This window comes from Xyrauchen texanus, chromosome 34 (assembly GCF_025860055.1).
Source record: "Xyrauchen texanus isolate HMW12.3.18 chromosome 34, RBS_HiC_50CHRs, whole genome shotgun sequence".
NCBI classification, from domain to species: Eukaryota; Metazoa; Chordata; class Actinopteri; order Cypriniformes; family Catostomidae; genus Xyrauchen; species Xyrauchen texanus.
In genome coordinates this window covers 28,804,425-28,823,729 of record NC_068309.1, presented here as the reverse complement: position 1 = coordinate 28,823,729, position 19,305 = coordinate 28,804,425, and the positions used below count along the sequence as shown (strand labels likewise).

The 19,305-nt window shown below is 36.7% G+C and overlaps 2 protein-coding genes across 3 annotated transcripts in view; both read right to left on the bottom strand.

Moving 5' to 3' along the window:
- Positions 1–885: 885 nt before the first annotated feature.
- Positions 886–11,463, bottom strand: LOC127627747 (CCR4-NOT transcription complex subunit 8). 2 transcript variants are annotated; one of them, XM_052104274.1, is made up of 7 exons: positions 11,364–11,463; positions 10,543–10,729; positions 8,098–8,291; positions 7,353–7,514; positions 2,482–2,626; positions 2,223–2,333; positions 886–1,708 (listed from the first exon to the last, which is right to left on the bottom strand). In XM_052104274.1, exons 2-7 carry the CDS (start codon positions 10,657–10,659, stop codon positions 1,580–1,582), a joined length of 858 nt encoding a protein of 285 aa, XP_051960234.1. In that variant the 5' UTR covers positions 10,660–10,729; positions 11,364–11,463; the 3' UTR covers positions 886–1,579. The 2 variants fall into 2 exon arrangements, with proteins under 2 accessions (XP_051960234.1, XP_051960235.1); XM_052104275.1 differs by lacking the exons at positions 8,098–8,291; positions 11,364–11,463 and having other exon boundaries at positions 10,543–10,684.
- A 4,913-nt stretch (positions 11,464–16,376) lies between these two features.
- The window catches only part of wwc1 (WW and C2 domain containing 1), a 60,671-nt gene continuing 57,742 nt past the window's right edge, over positions 16,377–19,305 (bottom strand). Inside the window, exon 22 of the mRNA XM_052103974.1 lies at positions 16,377–18,660. Coding sequence (XP_051959934.1) covers positions 18,594–18,660 — 67 coding nt within the window. The 3' untranslated portion in view covers positions 16,377–18,593. The remainder of the gene's footprint in view (positions 18,661–19,305) is intronic.

Here is a 19,305-nt window from a genome sequence, read left to right as displayed (position 1 = left end):
TTCCATGAGGTAAAAGGTTTTATGGTCAGATCAGGTGAGACAAAATGTAACTTTTTGGACTGAACTCAAAGCACTATTTGGAGGAAACAGTACACCACCTAGAACTGTGAAGCGTGGTGGTGGCAACATTATGTTATGGGGGGGTTTCTATTCAGCGGGACTGGGCAATTGATCAGGATTAAAGGGAAAATGGATACTGCCATATACACCAAATTCTTGAGGAAAATCTGTGGCCCTCTCCTCAACAACTGAAGATGGGCAGGTGGTTCAACTTTCAACACAATTAACCTAAACACCACCAAAAACCAACACAGTTGTCTTAAGGACAGGATGGTCAAAGTCCTTGAGGTCAGAGCCCTGACCTAAATCCAATAGAAAACCTGAAGAGAACGGACCATTGCTACTCAAGATCATTTGATCTCGAACAATTCTTAAAGGAAGAACGGGCAAATATTCCCCAATGTAGAGACAAATCCAAACAGACTGATGCTGTCGTTAAAGTAAAAGGTAGCTCTATGAATTCTTAAATCTAGGGGTATGATCTTCAAACCCTGTTACCCTAGTTTTTCATCTTTTATACATTTTTGGATCTGTTGCCTTTTTTCTCTTTACTTGAAGTCAAAATTTGAAAATAAAGCTGGAAAAAAATCATTCATAGGTCTTGTTTTCAGGCTGTTAGACAAAAAAAGAAAAACAAAGTGACTTTTACTCATTTTAAGATGAATTGGTCTTACATTTTATATTTTAATAGAATTTGCCCAATACTTCTGTAAAATAACCTTATAGAATTGGTCTATTTATTTTTATTATAACTTCTTTTATAACCCATAAACTAATCTATATTAAAAAGGCAAAATTTTAAATAGATATGACTACTAGTCAGCAATATAAAACATTTTAATACACACCAGCTTCGAACAACAATGCAATAAAAACAATATGTACCACAAACATTAGTCAAGATTTCATGATAAACAAAGGACCAGTTTGCTCTTGTTCCCAAAAATTCCCCAAAAACGTAATTTAAACCTACCCTTATGAGAAAAAAAAAAAAAAAAAAAAAAAGCTAAAAGTGTTATTTGAAAGTTTATATTTTCATATAGACACTTGCAAGCATATTTTAAAATGCAATTATACAGTGTTCCAGCATTGAATGGGCATTTTGCATCATTGTATAGACATTTAAATCTTGAGCCTTTCTAGAAAATATAAAAACATTTCTAAAAGGATTCTGCTGACTGCTGGTGAGCATATTAAAATGCCAATTAGCAGTAAGAGAAACAAGCACTGGTCCCATGCTTAAAACATTGCATTTAATACTGTAAAACAAAAAGATAAAATATTTAAAAAAAGCAGCGGATGAGTAGTAGGTACATCGCTGCAGTCCTGGAACGTTGCAGTGTGATTGATTACCGAACAGAACAGAATCCAAGATTTAGCTTGTAGGCATTTCCCAATGTGCCATTAGAATGCATGAATCATTTGAAATCATCTTTGCAAGGAATAGGAAAAAAATATCTGATAGGTGGGATTAAAACAAGTGCATCATCCACTTGGTCATTGTCACTAGCTCGTTTGGTCAGTGCTTGTTGTTGGATTCCTCCTGCGAAGAGCTGGAGATTCCATTCTGACTTTGAGTGGAACCTGATCCCAGACCGTAGAGTCGCCCACAATACTTGGCATCATCAATGTTGTCTTCGAAAAACAGCTGCAGAGAAAACAGATTTTAGCAATGATCCAATTGTTCCCAATTGATAAAATCAATCACTTGATACACCTGAGACCCCCAGGTAACTGCTGTGTGCATTTTCCATTTCCCTTTTTGATTTGTAACAATTAACACCTAATAAACACACACACACACACACACACGGTGCCCCTGGAGCAGATAGGGTCAAGGGCCTTGCTCAAGGGCCCAACATTGGCGGTGCTGGGTCTTGAACCCCTGACCTTATGGTCAGTAACCCAGAGCCTCAACTGCTGAGCCACCACTGCCCCAATTTTAATTTAGCATTAAAATTAGTGAAATCTTCATTGTCAGATGGGTTGTAGGATCAAAGTGAGTGAGTTTTATCTTGCATTAAGCATGTAAATGATGTTTTTTTTAGTTGGGTTCTGAAGTGTGAACTCAAACCTCTCCAACATAAAGTGGGACTTCCCCAATTAAGTGGGTTCAGGCTGACTAACCAAGATCCCAACCACCCTATGAAGTAAATCTTAACCTCTTTCATGCGGAAGAAAGCCATTCCAGTGAGCAGTGAGTCTGAGCCGGCTTGGTGCTGCCTGCCGATCCTCTTCAGTTCCAGCTGGTCTGCAACTTCCTGGAGTCCCCCCTTAACACAAATTTCACCTCTTTTACTGATCGCAATACACATCTATCAACAGGACTAACTACAGTTTGCCAAGAAACAGTTCTGTAATTCCACAGCCCCTTTTTAATAAGACAGCTTTGACCGATTTCTTGCACACCCCATCTCTTACCTTGAGGTTTTTGCAACTCTTCATAAGATACTTGACGTCATAGATGGCAGGGAAGAAGAGGTTTAAAATCTGAAAGAACTCGTGTTCCTCTTCTGGCAGGCGAGAATCTGTGAGCAGCTTCACCAGGTAGCCAAAATCATAGCCACTAATGAAGATACAAAAAAAAAACAGAAAATTATAGAAGCTAGATTTAGGGCTCTATTTCGTGAGCGTGCAAAGTGTAGCACAACTCGCTATGACCGTGCGCACGTCTTATCCAATTTTCTTGAGAGCACCAATTCTAAGTGAAATTTTTGTGCCAGTGCAAAGCACAACTGGCTGTGGGTGGGAGTGTCTGCGCTACTGTGGGTGTAGGCGCGCAAACTATGGGTGTATTGTAAGCACAATTTGCTATTTTCCTGAGTATTCTGAATTGGAAACAGTTTCAAAAAAATGTTTCAATACCATTTATTCAATACCAGTCCAATGCAGTCGTGAGTTCCAATCCAGGGCATGCTGAGTGACTCCAGCCAGGTCTCCTAAGAAAACAAATTGGCCCGGATGCTGTGGAGGGTAGAGTCACATGGGATAACCTCCTCGGGGTCGCTATAATGTGGTTCGCTCTCAGTGGGGCGCGTGGTGAGTTGTGAGTGGATGCCGTGGAGAACAGAGTGAAGCCTCCACATGTGCTATGTCTCCACGGTAATGCGCTCAACAAGCCACGTGATAAGATGTATAGGCTGACGGTCTCAGATTCGGCAGCAACTGAGATTTGTCCTCCGCCACCCGGATTGTCACTACGCCACGAGGACTAGCGCATTGAGAATCGGCATTCCAAATTGAGGAGAAAATAATAAAAAAAAAAAATGTAACTGTAGTTGGTCGCTTTCCATGTCAGTCAGACAGTCTTCCAGTTTCAAGTCACCTTCAACTGCCTTGATGGGTACAGATATCATCGTCCATCGTGATGGCTGACCAACATCACGATGTCGAGCCACCATCGTGATGCCACGCCCCCTTTTGCGAGTCTTGCTAGTGTGACTCACTAATCCTAGCCTCTTCTATAGTTAACCTAAAAACTTTGCAGGGATTGCTCTGTAAATTAAATTGAGAATATAGCTAATGCATATATGCTATTTTAAATACTGTAGTATATGCCAGAGACGTGACGTGTTAGTCTGTGAAAATACCGTGTCAGGCAGGCTACACAAATATTGATCTTGACATTGTTAGCTTCTTGTCTTTTTTTACATGTCTTACACTGTACATTTAGATTAAAATATGTTATGTTGTAGGCTACAAGAAAATAGCCTTTATTAATTAATTATTAGTAGTTGTAGTGTCTCAGAACATCTTGCTCATTGTCACATGCTCTTGTATACACTGAAGCGGCAGTTTAAGATAAACCCAGACCAGCGAACGTCAAATCACTTTTGTCTGGTTAATACTTTTAAAGAAACATTTCCTTGGCCATAAATCCATAATGTCAAATCAAATGAAAGAAACAAGGTGAATATGAACAACACACATTTATTAAAACATAGAAGAACAACAAATGAAACGGGAACAACACTCAGACCGAAAATTGGCATTAACATTTCACTTATAATTAGCAGCACAATTAACTTCAGCACAGGCTACAAAATAAATTATGTTATTGAAATATTGTAAAGTGGTCATATGAACTACACAAATGAACGTTTAAAAATATGCAAAATCGAATAGCTCAAGAACGGATGGCTGAAAAATGCGTAAAGAAGTCTAATATCTTTCACCATAGACCATGTTTAAATTTCGATGTTTCTGGCCAGAAATAGCAACATATTCACTTTATCTGGTTTTAATAAGCTGCGGATTGGAGTAACTACACTACCCGCTGTGCTGAAGACCCGCTCTGATGGAGTACTGGTAGCACATATGCACAGATATTTCCGTGCTAATCTTGCCATGAACGGAAACCTTTTGTCGCTCGTTTTCCACCAAGTCAGCGGGTCCTCTTCCCCATCAATGGCCATTTCCTGCAGGTACATGGTCATTTCTGCCTCGACCTTTTGCTCATCAGTGAGCGTGGCTGTGGCTGCTCTCTTCGCAAGAAGGCTGCCCAAAGACGACTTTTTTTCTTAGAGCTAATATATTAAAAAGCCCGGATGAGTAAGCTACTAATTAGTTGGGCTAGTAAAATAACGAAATTATAGTTTTTCAGTAGAAAAACAATATCTATGTAAAGAGATATATTAAAATAAAAAGTGCTTAAAAGTGCACAACTCTTCTTAAGTGTAAGAAATATTTTTCCCCCTTGCGTGCAACCTATTGGAAAGCGTGGATTAGTCAGTTGGGATAGTAAAATAACGAAATTATAGTTTTTAAGTGGAAAATAGTATTTATGTAAAGAGATATATTAAAATAAAAAGTGCACAACTCTTCTTAAGTGAAAGTAAAAAAAAAATGCTTCACGTGTCGTGCAACCTACTGATAAAGCGCCGACGAGTCATTAGTTGGGTTAGTAAAATAATGAAATTATAATTTGTCATATAATTTTTTTAAATTATATAAAATTATATAACCCCCACCGACGATATCATCGTCCATCGCGATGTTTTACTGTCAACATCGTCAACTGCCAATTTAGGGGACATCGCCCAACCCTAATGGTAATGATTAAGAGAGTTATTTTTATCCAACGTACTGTTATTCTACAGATATGGTTTAAGGTTCTTTCCAAATCTCTAAACCAAGACCAAAATTTTTGCCTGTATTAATCATTTCAGAAGGGGGACAGAATGTTCAGCATAAGAACAGAAAAACGTGGCCAAGTAACCAAGTTTTTTGTTGTTTCTTGACTTTGATGTAATCGTACTTATAGCATACTTGTATTCTTGTTTTAGTTTAACGGTCAGTTTGGACAAAATGTCACCATGCAGGCAGAATATTTTTATTTAGAGAGATACATGTATACATACATACATATACATATACATATATTCGTGTGAATGCGGAAAAAAATTTGATATCAGTGCTTTTGACTGTGGCATGATTGTTGGTGCCAGGCGGGCTAGTTTGAGTATTTCTGTAACTGCTGATCTCCTGGGATTTTTATGTACAACAGTCTCTAGAATTTACTCAGAATGTTGCCAAAACCATCCAGTGAGTGTCAGTTCTGCAAATGGAAACGCCTTGTTGATGAGAGAGGTCAACGGAGAACATACAGACTGGTTCGAGCTGACAGAAAGGCTACGGTAACTCAGAGACGGATGGGCTACAACAGCAGAAGACCACATTAGGTTCCACTTCTGTCAGCCAAGAACAGAAAGGAGAACACTTTACATAAGTGTGTTCCACGCGACTGCATGCCTCCGAACAAACAGCACATCACACATGCGCATAGATGGATTTTCTGTCATCTGTTCTTAAAAATATATTAAAGTGCGTTTCTTCAACCACATCTGTCTCTAAAACAGCATTTTCTTGTGTCATTCCGAATCAGAGATGTCTTACATCCACCATGCACATTACATTTGCTACCTGCAATTAAACGTCTTCTGTCAGTGCGTAACTTTGCTGCCTGTGTAATTTGATACATTAGTAAAGAACATCTGGCTTTTAATGCATTAGGTTCAATAATCATGGGTCATAAACTCTTCATTAGGCAACTATTCATTATTAAGGCTATTCTACTCATTAGACAATGAATGGAACTTCCAATTTCAATACAATAATGTTCACCCTTTAACCCGGTATAACATTTCACACTGGTGTTGTCTCTTGTACAGAGTAAAACCAGTAACACCGTGGCAACGCTACACAACACGTAAAAATTGTCTTGCATCACCACCTGCTGGCTAACACCTTTAATGTCCAAGGGAAGAATAAAAAGACACACATTTAGTTATTGTGGGCCTTTTCTGCATATCGCGGTGCATTTTTGTGGTCTGTTCTGTATAACAAGGTTTCCCGATGGCCAGTCTGCCCCTGATTGCCCCAAATTGCATCAGCCCACCGGGAAACTGACGATATGCCAGATTACCAGTCAAGCCCTGTCCACAGAACAGGACGACTCCCAAACAAGTCAAGAAAATGAAGATGAGCTTGTTATTAAAACAGGTGCGACATCTGGTGTGGGTTCAATCTGATATACCTCCTCAAAATAAAACACACAAAGAATATTATGATAGCCAAAAGGTGCACTTCACATTATTTCGGTCATGTTTTTGCAATAAGGGTTTAATTTTTTTATATTTATTTTCTTCAAGAAGTGCTTATATAATGTCTGATATTATATTAGCGTTTCTTCATTCATTTATTTATTTATTGTACTTATGTAGCCAATTATTTTCTTGCTTTCAAGTTATTCAACATCTTCCCAAATCAATGAAGTTCATAATAATAATAATGGTTAACAACATTCAGACTGAAATGTGGCAAAATTTTTAAATTTTGTGATTTTTTTTTTAACAAGCTTTGATTCTTTTCCTTTGACTATTGTCAAGTTCAAAATAAAGAGAAAATTATGTAAGAGGAAGTATTTACAATACATTTATGCATTTGGCAGACGCTTTTATTCAAAGTGACTGATAGTGCACTTATTACAGGGACAATCCCCCCCCAGAGCACCCTGGAGTTAAGTGCCTTGCTAAAGGACACAATGGTGGTGGCTGTGGGGATCGAACCAGCGACCTTATGATTACCAGTTATGAGCTCTAGCCAACTACGCCACCACCACTCTCTCCACTATTTAATTCACTGACTGGATTATCAAAAAAAAATAGGCATTACAAACCTTTTTTTTGTTTGTTTAAAATGTTCAGACAAGGCTTTGTCAAGCCAACATCCAAGTTTGTCTTGACAAACTTTAAACAAGTTTATATAGTTAGAAAAAAATTGCTGCATGTTACCTGTGAAAAGACAGCCACTTGACATTTTCACAAAGCACTAGGCCTGATGTCATCAGGAGTTCTGCAAAGTAGAGTGTGTCGATGCCCTCCTCCTCATGCTTCTTAAACTGCAGCCCAGAGTTCTGCAGGAGATCTATAGAGTCCTGCGAGTACATGTCCTCTCTGCAAAAGACAGGAAAAAAACCACTTGTATTTTATCATAATTCTCAATATGCAATATCTGCAAAAGCAATGACAACATTTTTAATAAAAACAGATTTGAACATTTTCAGGAAAATAAGTCAGTGGTGCTTGCCCATACTAAAGGTAGGATGTTCTGGGTGGTTGTCAGTGCGGAACTACACAGTTATTACAAGCACTGGGTGCTTGTTTACAGGCCCAAATCAAAAGAGCTCAACCCAAAGTCTCTACAATATTCTGGTCCGTAAAATTAGCTCAGGTTCCTCTCTCGATCTATGCCATTTTAATGATAAAATCCAAGTTGCATGATTAGAAATGCAATAGCACACCTCTCCTAAACAAACTGCATGATTTGAGATAGCACAAACAGAGCAGGATGAGTTCTAAGCCAAATAATATGAATGAACTGTGCTAGATTATGAAAGGGATAGTTCACTAAAAAATCATAATTCTCTCATTATTTACTCATCATCATTGAGACAGAGTAAATGACAAGTGAATTATAATTTAGGGGTAAACTATCCTTTAAAGATGAATCATTAAGATTTTAATGTTGGACACCAACGTCAGATTGAATTTGAAGTTGAACTGCCACGTTGTGGTTCCTGGTGGGTAGTCTCCATCTTCATTCATAAACGTCAAGCCAAGCTGGATGATTTTTAAAAGGTCCACGTTGCAACGCAGGAGCTGGTATTGATAATCAACAGTACTGCGAAACTCTCCAATGGGACGGACCACCACTCCAGGAAACTCAGTGTCCTGATGTATTGAAGAAACACTACATAAGTGGACAGCTTTATGTGACAGGCTCAATGCAAAATAAAGAAAGAAAGAAATAAAATGCTGGAAGTCTATGGGGCAAGGCATTCCAGAGGGTTAAAAAGCAGAACTGTGCAGCTTGTATTTTTGTTAAAATGCTTGCTTAATTTTTCCAAACATAAGTAGTTTTTCATTTAATTGGTGGAATAACTGTTCTAGTCGGGTGAACTTCTAGAGATGCGTTTCTGGTATCCTTGTGCATATCATGCGAAAGTTACTGGGTTTTCAAATCTATCATGTTAATGCATATAATGTTTGGGGCTTGTGGCTGTACTTTTAAACTGTTTGTATTTTAATGTATATTCAGGTGAAATGCCTTGCCTCATAGATTTCCATTGTGCAGACTTCCAAGTGCATTATTGCAAACACGATTTTTGCCAAGCTTCTTCCATACTGCTGTAAAGAGTCTATGCGTACCACATAATGTTATTAATGGCAGAAGTGGAGTCATTTATGTTCCTGGGCTCTAGCATCTCACAGCACCTAAAGTGGGAGACCCACATTGACTCCACTGTAAAAAGACCCAACAGAGGTTGTACCTCCTTCACCAGCTGAGGAAGTTCAACCTGCCACAGGCGCTGCTGATATAGTTCTACTCAGCAGACATTGAGTCTGTCCTCTGCACTTCAGTAACTGTCTGGTTTGGTTCAGCTACAAAATCAGACATCAGAAGACTACAAATGACAGTTCAGACTGCTGAGAGGATTATTGGTTGCCTCCTGCCCTCTGTTCAAGAAATATACACTTCCAGAGTAAGGAAAAGGGCTGTAAAAATCACTCTTGACCCCACTCACCCAGCCCACTTCCTTCCGACACTACAGCGCACTGAGACCAAGAACCATCAGGCACAGGAACAGTTTTTTCCCTCAGTCTATCCTACTCATGAACAGATAAAACTGCTCCACTGAGCAATAATTACATGCAATACACAGCTTATTTATATTTATCCAACATACCTACCTCTTCTGCCATACATTTTCTTGCATCTGTATAAAACAGATTTGTATTTGTATGTATGCTTATACATTGGCAGGCAAAGGTTTTGCTGTTTTGGAAGGAAATTGTTATTTTAATCAAAGTGGCATTCAACTGATCACAATGTATAGTCAGGACATTACTGATGTAAAAAACAGCATCATCACTATTTTAAACAAGTAATTTGATCAAATCAAGACAGGCCCCATTTCCAGCAGCCATCACTCCAACAACTTATCCTTAAGTAATCGTGATAAATTGCTCATTTGGTACTAGGAAAATCACTAGACTGGCATGTCTTAAGGTCAATATTAGGTCAAAAATTGCAAAAAAGAAACTACAGTACACTACAGTCTTCAAAGACAAAGGGCAACTGGCTCTAACAAGGACAGAAAGAGATGTGGAAGGCCAGATGTACAACTAAACAAGAGGATAAGTACATCAGAGTCTCTAGTTTGAGAAATAGATGCCTCACATGTCCTCAGCTGACAGCTTCATTGAATTCTACTCGCTCAACACCAGTTTCATGTACAACAGTAAAAAAAAGACTCAGGTGTGCAGGCCTTATAGGAAGAATTGCAAAGAAAAAAACACTTTTGAAACAGAAAAACAAAAAGAAAAGGTTAGAGTGGGCAAAGAATCACAGACATTGGTCAGTAGATCATTGGAAAAGAGTGTTATGGATCTTAACACCATTGAGCTTTTGTGGGATCAGCTAGACTGTAAGGTGAGTGAGAAGTGCCCGACAAGACAGTCACATCTATGGCAAGTGTTACAGGAAGTGTGGGGTGAAATGACACTGACAAACTGAAAGCTGCAATGCCAAGGATCTGCAAAGTGGAGGATTTTTGAAGTAGTTTAGTTACATTTATTTTTTTATTGTAATTTGTTATTTCTGTCCTGACTATACACTGTGATCAGTTGAATGCCACTTTGGTGAATAAAAGTACCAATTTCTTTCCATAAGAGCAAAATCTGTACATTATTCCAAACTATTGGCCGCCAGTGTATATTTTTTGTCTTGTGTATTTCTATATATACTTATTATTTTATTTTCTATTCACTTTTATTCTATTTTTTAATTATCTCTGCCTTTGTTGTATTTTTGGTGCACTGGAAGCTTCTGTCACCAAGACAAATTCCTTGTATGTGTAAGCACACTTGACGATAAAGCTCATTTTGATTCTAATGTACACATCAACACAGGTGCACACACCATGGCGATGCAGTTGTAGTTTTGAATAATCTGTCGTATCTTCCTCATCTCCTCCTCCACATTGCTGGCCCAGACCTCGCAGATAATCTGACTGGTATCTGCAAGTGCAGCTGGCATGGTGATGAAGACGACTGCGGAACTAATCGAGTATCCCGCGATCCTGAAGTTCTCACAGATGAAATAATCTCTACAGAGAAAGAAGCAAAGTTTATGCAGTTTAGGTCACACAAGTTCGAGTAGACTTTTAGGCATTTAAACTGAATGTATGCTCATTGGCGTGGAAATGTGAAAAAAGTAGATACATGGTAATTCAATGTTGATGATATGCAACGAAAAATTGAAATTAATTAAAGTCAATATGAACAATGTATCCAGACCCAAACAACTGACGAGCCGAGCAGCTCGCGTCTTCAGAGTGAGTCGAACATCAAGGCTTTTATATAGAACCAACATATGGGCGTGGGAAAACAATATGAATATTAATATAACAGTTCATTAATATGAATGAAGTACTTAAATGCCCATGGCTAATATAAATAAACCAAACATATGATAGCCGAGCAGCCCTTTTACAGCTTCTCAAGAACGTCCGAAATAAGAGGACATTAAATATGGATTAAACATTTTAACTGCTCAAAAAAGTGAAAGTTCAGAGTCAAATGAACCATGTTTTGGTGGATGATGCTCTTATTAGCTCACATGTTAGCTAATGCTACTCAACTGTAGCCAAACACACTAACCAGCGGCGTTTTCATTCCAGCGACCGTGTAAATCGCGATTACACAAAGGTTTTTATGGCGTTTAAGTGAGATGCCTGTTACCTTGCAGGAGTCTGGTGGTTAAATGTTGATGTTGATGTTGATGTTAAAGCTGCTGTGCAGGCTGATCACACGCACACAGCGCTGCTTCCGGTTCCGCGGGACAGACTATGGGAAAACACCCGCCAAAAGCGAAGCCTTTCAATCATCTGCACTGCAGAAAAATAGCACCAGCACTAACAAAATAATTGTTCCATGAACAACATAGTTTCCGTCATAGTCACTACAGTTATTTATTATTAATAATAATTAGATAATGTAGCATTGCCTTCAAACAATGAATTAAGCTTTTCAGAATCGTTTTGTAATTTTTTGTTTTGATGACAGTGTAATACCAAGTTACAATAACTACAGTAAATATGGTATTTGTGACAGAAATTATAGTCATTTATATAGTATTTTTGAATTCTTGATGTGACTACTTGCCCCAAATTGAAATTTTTGACAAATGCTCTTGTCCTTAGAACTGAGTTTTGACCTTTTTATTAAAATCGACCTACATTATATAATACACCCTTGCCTTAATGTATGAAAGTGTGGATTTATTGTGCTCTTGTTTCCCAACAGCTACAGTGAAAAATATGATGACAATAACATGTTCATAAAACATATTGTAAATGAAAGGAATATTCCAGGTTCTATAAAAGTTAAACTCAATCAACAGCATTTGTGGCATAATGTTCATTACCTCAAATATTTGACTCGTCCCTCCTTTTCTTTAAAAGCAAAAGCAATAATCGAGGTTACTGTGAGGCACTAACAATGGAAGTGAATGGGGGCCAATTTTTGGAGGGTTTAAATTCAGAATTGTGAAGCTAATAATTTTATAAAAGCACTTGCATTAATTCTTCTGTTAAAACAAGTCATTTGTACAGTTGTTTAGGGTTTGTTGACATTACATTGTCATGTCAACTAAGTTGTAAAATCATCTATAACTTTACACAGAAAAGGTTTTTATCACACTAAAATCATATTAATACACATACTGTTTGTCTTGTGACTATACTTTTGAATCAGTCAGTATTTTAACGTTTACAGATTAACCCCATTCACTTCCATAGTAAGTGTCTAACTGTAACCCAGATTTTGACTTTTTATTTATTTATTTCTATTTTCACAAAGCCCAATGTGCTTTAAGTCCTTGTAGTGTTGTAGCCTCTATCTGGGTGGCTGAGGCTGAGGACGAATCTCAATTGCCTCCATGTCTGTGACCGTCAATCTGTGCATTTCATCACGTGGCTTGTTGCGTGCGTTACCGCAGAGACGTAGCGCGTGTGGAGGCTTCACACTATTCTCCACGGCATCCACGCACAACTCACCACACGCACCACCGAGAGCAAACCACATTAAATAGGTTACCCCATGTGCCTCTACCCTCCCTAGCAACTGGGCCAAGTTGGTTGCTTAGGAGACCTGAGTGGAGTCACTCAGCACACCCTGGATTCAGACTCGCAAACTCCAGGTGTGGTAGTCAGCGTCAATACTCGCTGAGCTACCCAGGCCCCCGATTTTGCCTTTTTTTCTTAAAGAAGACAAAATGTATTTGTGTGGTAATCAATATTATGCTACAAATGCTGTAGATTGAGATTAAAGGTGCACTCAGTATCTTCTGTCTTTTTGTTATTTTGGATTTACACTGACACCTAGCGGCTTGGATGTAGCATAATTTAAAATCAATAGTTTTCAGTTTCAGATGCAATTGTATAAATGTATTATTTACAGTCAGCCATGATCACTTTAATAAATGAGTGAAAGTGTCAAATAACAGTACGGTTATTGAGATTTAGTGAGTTGTATTCGTCTGGTCATGTGATTATAAGATGTCAGCCCCCATGAGGAGACCCTCTCCATGTAGAATAAAACAGCTTTTATAAGATTACTGATATGACTAGAGTCTTCATTTTAATGCTCATGATTTACTACATATACTGCAAAATTACAATTCATGACTTTAGAAGTTTAGGAGTTTACTGAGTTCACCTTGTATTGAACCCAGTATATTCCTTTAAGAGAGTTTCAAACTAGGTGTTTGAAACCAACATACAAACCACTGCTAGAGAAAACACACATTTCCTGTGTGAACATTCAGTTATACAGTAAGCCTTTCATACTGTACTACTTACACTACTTATAGTATATTCTTTTTATATACTTTATAATTTATAATAATTATTTTCCATTTTTATAAATGGGTGAGCTTGCACATTTTATTTCCACTGACAACTACTACTGCTGTGTGCCATTGATGTTCAATTGACAAATAAACTTGACTGAACTTAAACATGAAGGGCAATGTGTCTTGTGAGTGTTTACCATGCTCTTCCTCATACATGAATATTTAAAGAGGATACCAGGTAGCTAGTATATTGCCTAGTAAATACACATACATAGCTGAAATTAGCAAGCAAACCAATTTAATTGGTTCTAAACATCCCAATTAGGACACATGGGAATGTGTCACCCAGACTCACAAATATAAACACACACAGAACATTATGAAGATTAGAAGAAAAGGAACTTTTTATATATATTTGTTGTGAAACTACAAAACATATTCTTGTGCTGGTGATAATATTTACAATTCTGGTTGACAGTACAGTGTCAATGATAAAATTCACAGCTTTCAGAAGTCTCACAAGAAAAAGAAAAGACAGCACACCCAAATCACGAAAGTGCAATAAATACACGCTGTACTTCTTGAACCGTCTCTGTGATCAGACCAGGTTCTATTTTTCATCATTAATACAAGATTTAAAAAAACAAAACAAAACAATTAAAATGCACTGGAGCTTCCAAAATAAAAATCCTACTGTGAACAATAATATATGAATCATTCATGACTAACAGCATCAGATACTGACAGCGTTCTTTTCCTTTTGATTATTTGAAACTATTCTTACATGATTTATGTATGATTGAACTAAGCCGTCCTAATAGAACATTAAAAAATCCAAATATGATGTAAGAACCTCAGATTTGATAGTTTAAAAGCACCTAATCAATCAAAACAATTCTTTTTCTAACACATACTGTGCACGGTAGTCTACCGTCTGAGCAGTGAAACCATTAAGACTTCATAAGCATTGCTTTCTCTTGTTCGAGTACTCAAAGAATAAGCTAAATTGTAGTGTTTCCAGGTAAACATTCCAGGTTTACATCATATCAAACAGTACAAAATCTTTAAAGGGGACACACTTAAATTACTGTAAAATCCTCGACTGTTAAATAAAAAGTACCTTAATTAAAAATGCCCATGTGACAAATATACACATCACACATCAGCTTAATAAACTGAGCTGGGATGTGGCCAAATGGAGTCTATATTTGGCAGTGTACAGTCTATTACAGGGTCTAAACTGCGTTACACTGTGAAACAATACATAAAAGAGAGCCGAGACCTAGACAAAGGGGATCAAAATAAAAGAACTCTATTTAAAGCGGTTAAACTAAACCATCTAAAAGAAAATGTGCTGCAGACATCATAAAATAACAGGGTAGCTATATGATGCTTCTATATGAATTAGATATTTAGCTAACTGTAAAGCTTTGGGGCAGCATTGTGTTCAGCTCTAATGTTCATATAAGAAATAAATATGCTAATTAAACAGCTTGATTGTGCTAGTGCTTTTTACATTTCCTAAATCAATTTTAGGTGCATGACAATGTAAAAAAAAAGAAAAAGTTTTCCTTGCTGATAAAGACAAAAGAGTGGAAACCTCTTCCAATAACACCTGTTATGAGTTACAATAAATGATTTACAGCTACATTCAGTTCTATCTGAGCTTACAGAATCATACACCACTGGGGGGAGCTAGAGTTAAGTATTCGTTCCAAACTCATACGACTTTATTTCTACTGTGGAAGACAAAAGGATTTGTTAGCAGAATGTTAGGGACTTTTGGCCTTAGTCACCATTTACTTTCATTGTATGGAAAAAAGATGCAATGAAAGTAAATGGTGAGGCACAGGTCATACGGGTTTGAAACAACATGAGTGTGAGTAAATGATAAAAGAGCATTTTGATTTTTGGGTGAACTATCCCTTTAAGAAATATTTTAAATGTAAAAATAATTATTTAAATGGGAGTTTGAATAAAAAAAGTGCTACATTTAAACAAACATTCAAGTTGGCCCACGATGGTTAAAAGCAATTATTACTTTTAAAAGAGATTTAAAATAACGGGGAACGTGGTCACATTTATAGTCATCCACAATCTAAATACTTGATTTAACTTAACATTATGCACGTAGATGAAGAAAAATCAATATTATATTAGTGTAGTGGGAGTGTTTATTTACATAACACAAATCTTCAATGATTCGAGTTATGCGAAGTCTCCAAGCGTTATTCAATGGATGTCTGCCGTGGTGTGTGATATATTATCGAGTGTTTACAAGGGGAGTTCAGGGAGACAAATTATGAACCTTGTGCCTTTGCTGTTTACTTGCCATAGAAATGGTCAGGTTCCAGATTTATTCAAAAGCTAAAAACATTACAAAGCTCTTGTGTGATCCATAAGTGGGTGAATCTCATGAAAACTGCCAAGGGTCATATTTCACTATAACATCAAAAGATAATAAATAAATAATAATACAATTAGTCTGCATAAAGAAAATGAAGCCTATATTTAAGACCATTAAGATTTGACGTTATTTTCACCACAATTTTCCCCAATTCTCAGTAGCTTAATGCAAATATAAATAAATAAATAAATTACTGTCTCATTACTGTAATGTGAAACAAACAATGCTATTTTATTTACATAGTTATAAATAATATTTTATGTTTATAATTTAATATAATATAAATTATATAATGTTACATTGTATTAAAATTAAGTAAAATTGCAAGTAAATAATTCTTTTGCACTGCAATTTAAGTAATACTGATTTGAATAAAACAAAAAATCAATGTGTACAGACAAGATGATTTCCATGAACCTTTTAATCTCTGAAGGCATTTTTAAAGATGTCATGTTTCAGTGGCAATCCCAAAGGTTTTTTAAGGTTTTAAGAGAGAGAAAACACACACACACACACACACACACACACACACACACACACACACACACACACACACACACACACACACACACACACACAGGGAGGGTCAAGTGTTTGGAATCATTGTAAAGAAAATGTTTTAATGATATAGATTATGATAAATTCTGAGACTCTCATCCTAAGAAACTGCTGAAAAATCTGAAATTTTGTCAAAAATTATTATTATTATTTTTTCTTATTTGACATTAGATATCTCTGGGTGTAAATAAGGAAAGCAATCAAAAGTTATAGCAATAATAATTTATCATTGTGTCCAAAAACGACTCCATGTGTCTAAAGCCTCTCCATATAAATAAAACATAATAATTGTACATAAGAACTAATTACACATACAAACACAACAATGACTAAAGGTTTGCATAGCATGGAGACTCAATGAGTCGCTGTCATTTACTTGGCGCCATCTTCTGGTGGCCATATGTAACATTGTGCTTCATGTGGATTATCTTACGATCTATGCATCTGATTACCTTGTGTTTGGACTCGTTTGGAAGATAATCACCTCCTCTAAGTATGGATTGTGATATATAATGTTCCGTTTATTTTTCGTGAAGTTATAAGTGAAACGTGGCATATAATCAACACCAATTCTACTGTTTGTATTCTACTCTTTGAGAGCTTTCCAACAAAATATGACACGACTGTAATATATGTACAGTACAAATTTATATCAAAATAATTATAAAAATGGAACGATTCTGATTTGTCTGCGAATTTCAAAGCACTAGTTCACTTTAGGTCATAATGCCTGCATGCATTGTAAATTAGAGTTTCTAAGCTTTTAAACGATACCTATTTTGTGTTGGTCAATACTGTAGTTATTCATATTTTGACAATTATTTTATGTATTATAATGAGAATTACATTTTTTCACATCATAGTAATAAGAATTTGGGGATTACATTATATTAATTTGAGAATTGTCATGAAAGTAATGTCACAATGAGAAAAAAAAGAAAACAAAATCATTTTCTGCATGCAAAATATAATTTATTTATTTTGTCTTTTGATTTTGGGGTCAGAAATGACAGACATTTTCTTGTGAGATTCACCCAAACACTAAATTCTTCTCTTCTTTTCTCTACATTCAGTTCAACAGCTTTAACTGACAGATTATTAGTCAAATAAACTAACAATTACAAAACTTATTTTTGTTGCCTGGAGTTTGGGTTAGATTAAGTGAGGTCTAAACCAAAAGGAATGTAAAACTAATGCAACATGCCACTGCAAGTACTACAATTGTTAGTTAAGAAATATAAAAACAAGGTAGAAAGTTTCCAAAGATGCAAAAAGAGCTCAGAAAGGGGGTTTTACTTCAATGGGATGTAATCTTTGCATTCAAATGTGCTTTTTGCTTCATTCTCTATATCAATACATTTTTCTCGCTATCAGATTTGTATTAAAGTGCATGAACTATCTCATATTCTACCTGAGAGTCTGTTGGACTAAGTGCAGATTCTACATCATATTACGGACTTTTGCACTAGTATGTGTCTGGTTTGAATGCATAATTAACACAAACAAAGAGCTGTTATTAATCTACTTAATCTACAAGATAACCGCTCTATTTAACTGTTCAACATGCTTTAGTTTCATGCTTGCTAACACCTGCAACTATTTGCAAAAAAAACAACAATCTCATACAAAGTACATATTGTTGAACAGAAATGTGGACAGAACAAGGTTGTTTGTAGTGGGACGTGACTTAGATCGCAGGATTTATGCCCATTCATTTTGTCATTGCAACATAAAGCTAGATACTGATTCTCGAACCCTTGAACGGAAGTGGTACCGTAAGTATCCTTATTCACATCTTCGAGCGCAACAGTGAGCAGTTCTGCCTGAATCAGCAGAGCAGCATGTTTAAAACTCATTTAAAAGACCGCACTGGTGTTTTGAATGACCACTAAAAAACCTAGTACAGATACCAACTTACTCGTATTAGTAACAGAACACAATGCAACTAGAAAAAGAAATCTAGCTAAAAAGAAAAAGAAAAACGACACATGGATCTATACAATTTCGGTTTTGAAAGTTAAAACCCAGTGTTCAAAAATAACATTTTCCTGCGGCAACATACTTTTTCTTTCACACAATTCTTCATGATACCGCCAGACGTCAGTTGCGTCTCCGTGGAAACAGCAGTAAAGACGGAAATACTTGAGATTTTCTACACGTCGTCAGCTGGTAGGTCAGGAACATTTATCTTCGCTCGGGTGAAGAAGGCCATCTTCTCTCTAAGAGAGGTTACACCAGACAATAAGTACAGCTTGAAACTTTATAGTTTCAAATATAAAACCATTTAGAAGGAAAAAGCTTTAGGTGATATAAGCTCTGTTCCAAAACCTAGTGATCTGCCAACCAAGACAGCATTTTAAAGGGATAGTTCACCCAAAAATGCTCTTATCATTTCCTCACCCTCTCATGCCATCCCAGATGTGTGACATTCTTTCTTCTGATGAACACAAACTACTATTTTTAGAAGAATGTCTCAGCTCTGTAGGTCCATATAATGCAAGTGAATGGTGGTCAGAACTTTGAAGCTACAAAAAGCATCTAAAGGCAGCATAAAAGTAATCCATAAAACTCCAGTGGTATAATCCATGTCTTCAGAAGAGATATGATAGGTGTGGTTGAGTAACAAATCAATATTTAGGTCCTTTTTCTCTATAAATACTCCTCCCAGCCCAGTGGGATGGCATGAGGGTTAGTAAATTATGAGAACATTTTATTTTTGGGTGAACTATCCCTTTATGGCATCACAGACTTACACAAATGCTGTTCCAAAAAGTAGGCCACAGCTTGCTAGATTTTGGAACAGAGCTTTATTTTCACCAGCTACTTTAAGACTTGGAAGTCTAATGAGACAAAAGATACCCTGC

Bases quoted from the DNA above. Each gene is read 5' to 3' on its own strand.
- LOC127627747 (XM_052104274.1), bottom strand. From the start codon at position 10,659: ATGCCAGCTGCACTTGCAGATACCAGTCAGATTATCTGCGAGGTCTGG. The intron at 8,292-10,542 runs GTGTGTGCACCT...TCAATACATCAG, and splicing joins ACTACAACTGCATCGCCATG to GACACTGAGTTTCCTGGAGT. The intron at 2,627-7,352 runs GTAACATGCAGC...TATCTTCATTAG, and splicing joins AAGTGGCTGTCTTTTCACAG to TGGCTATGATTTTGGCTACC.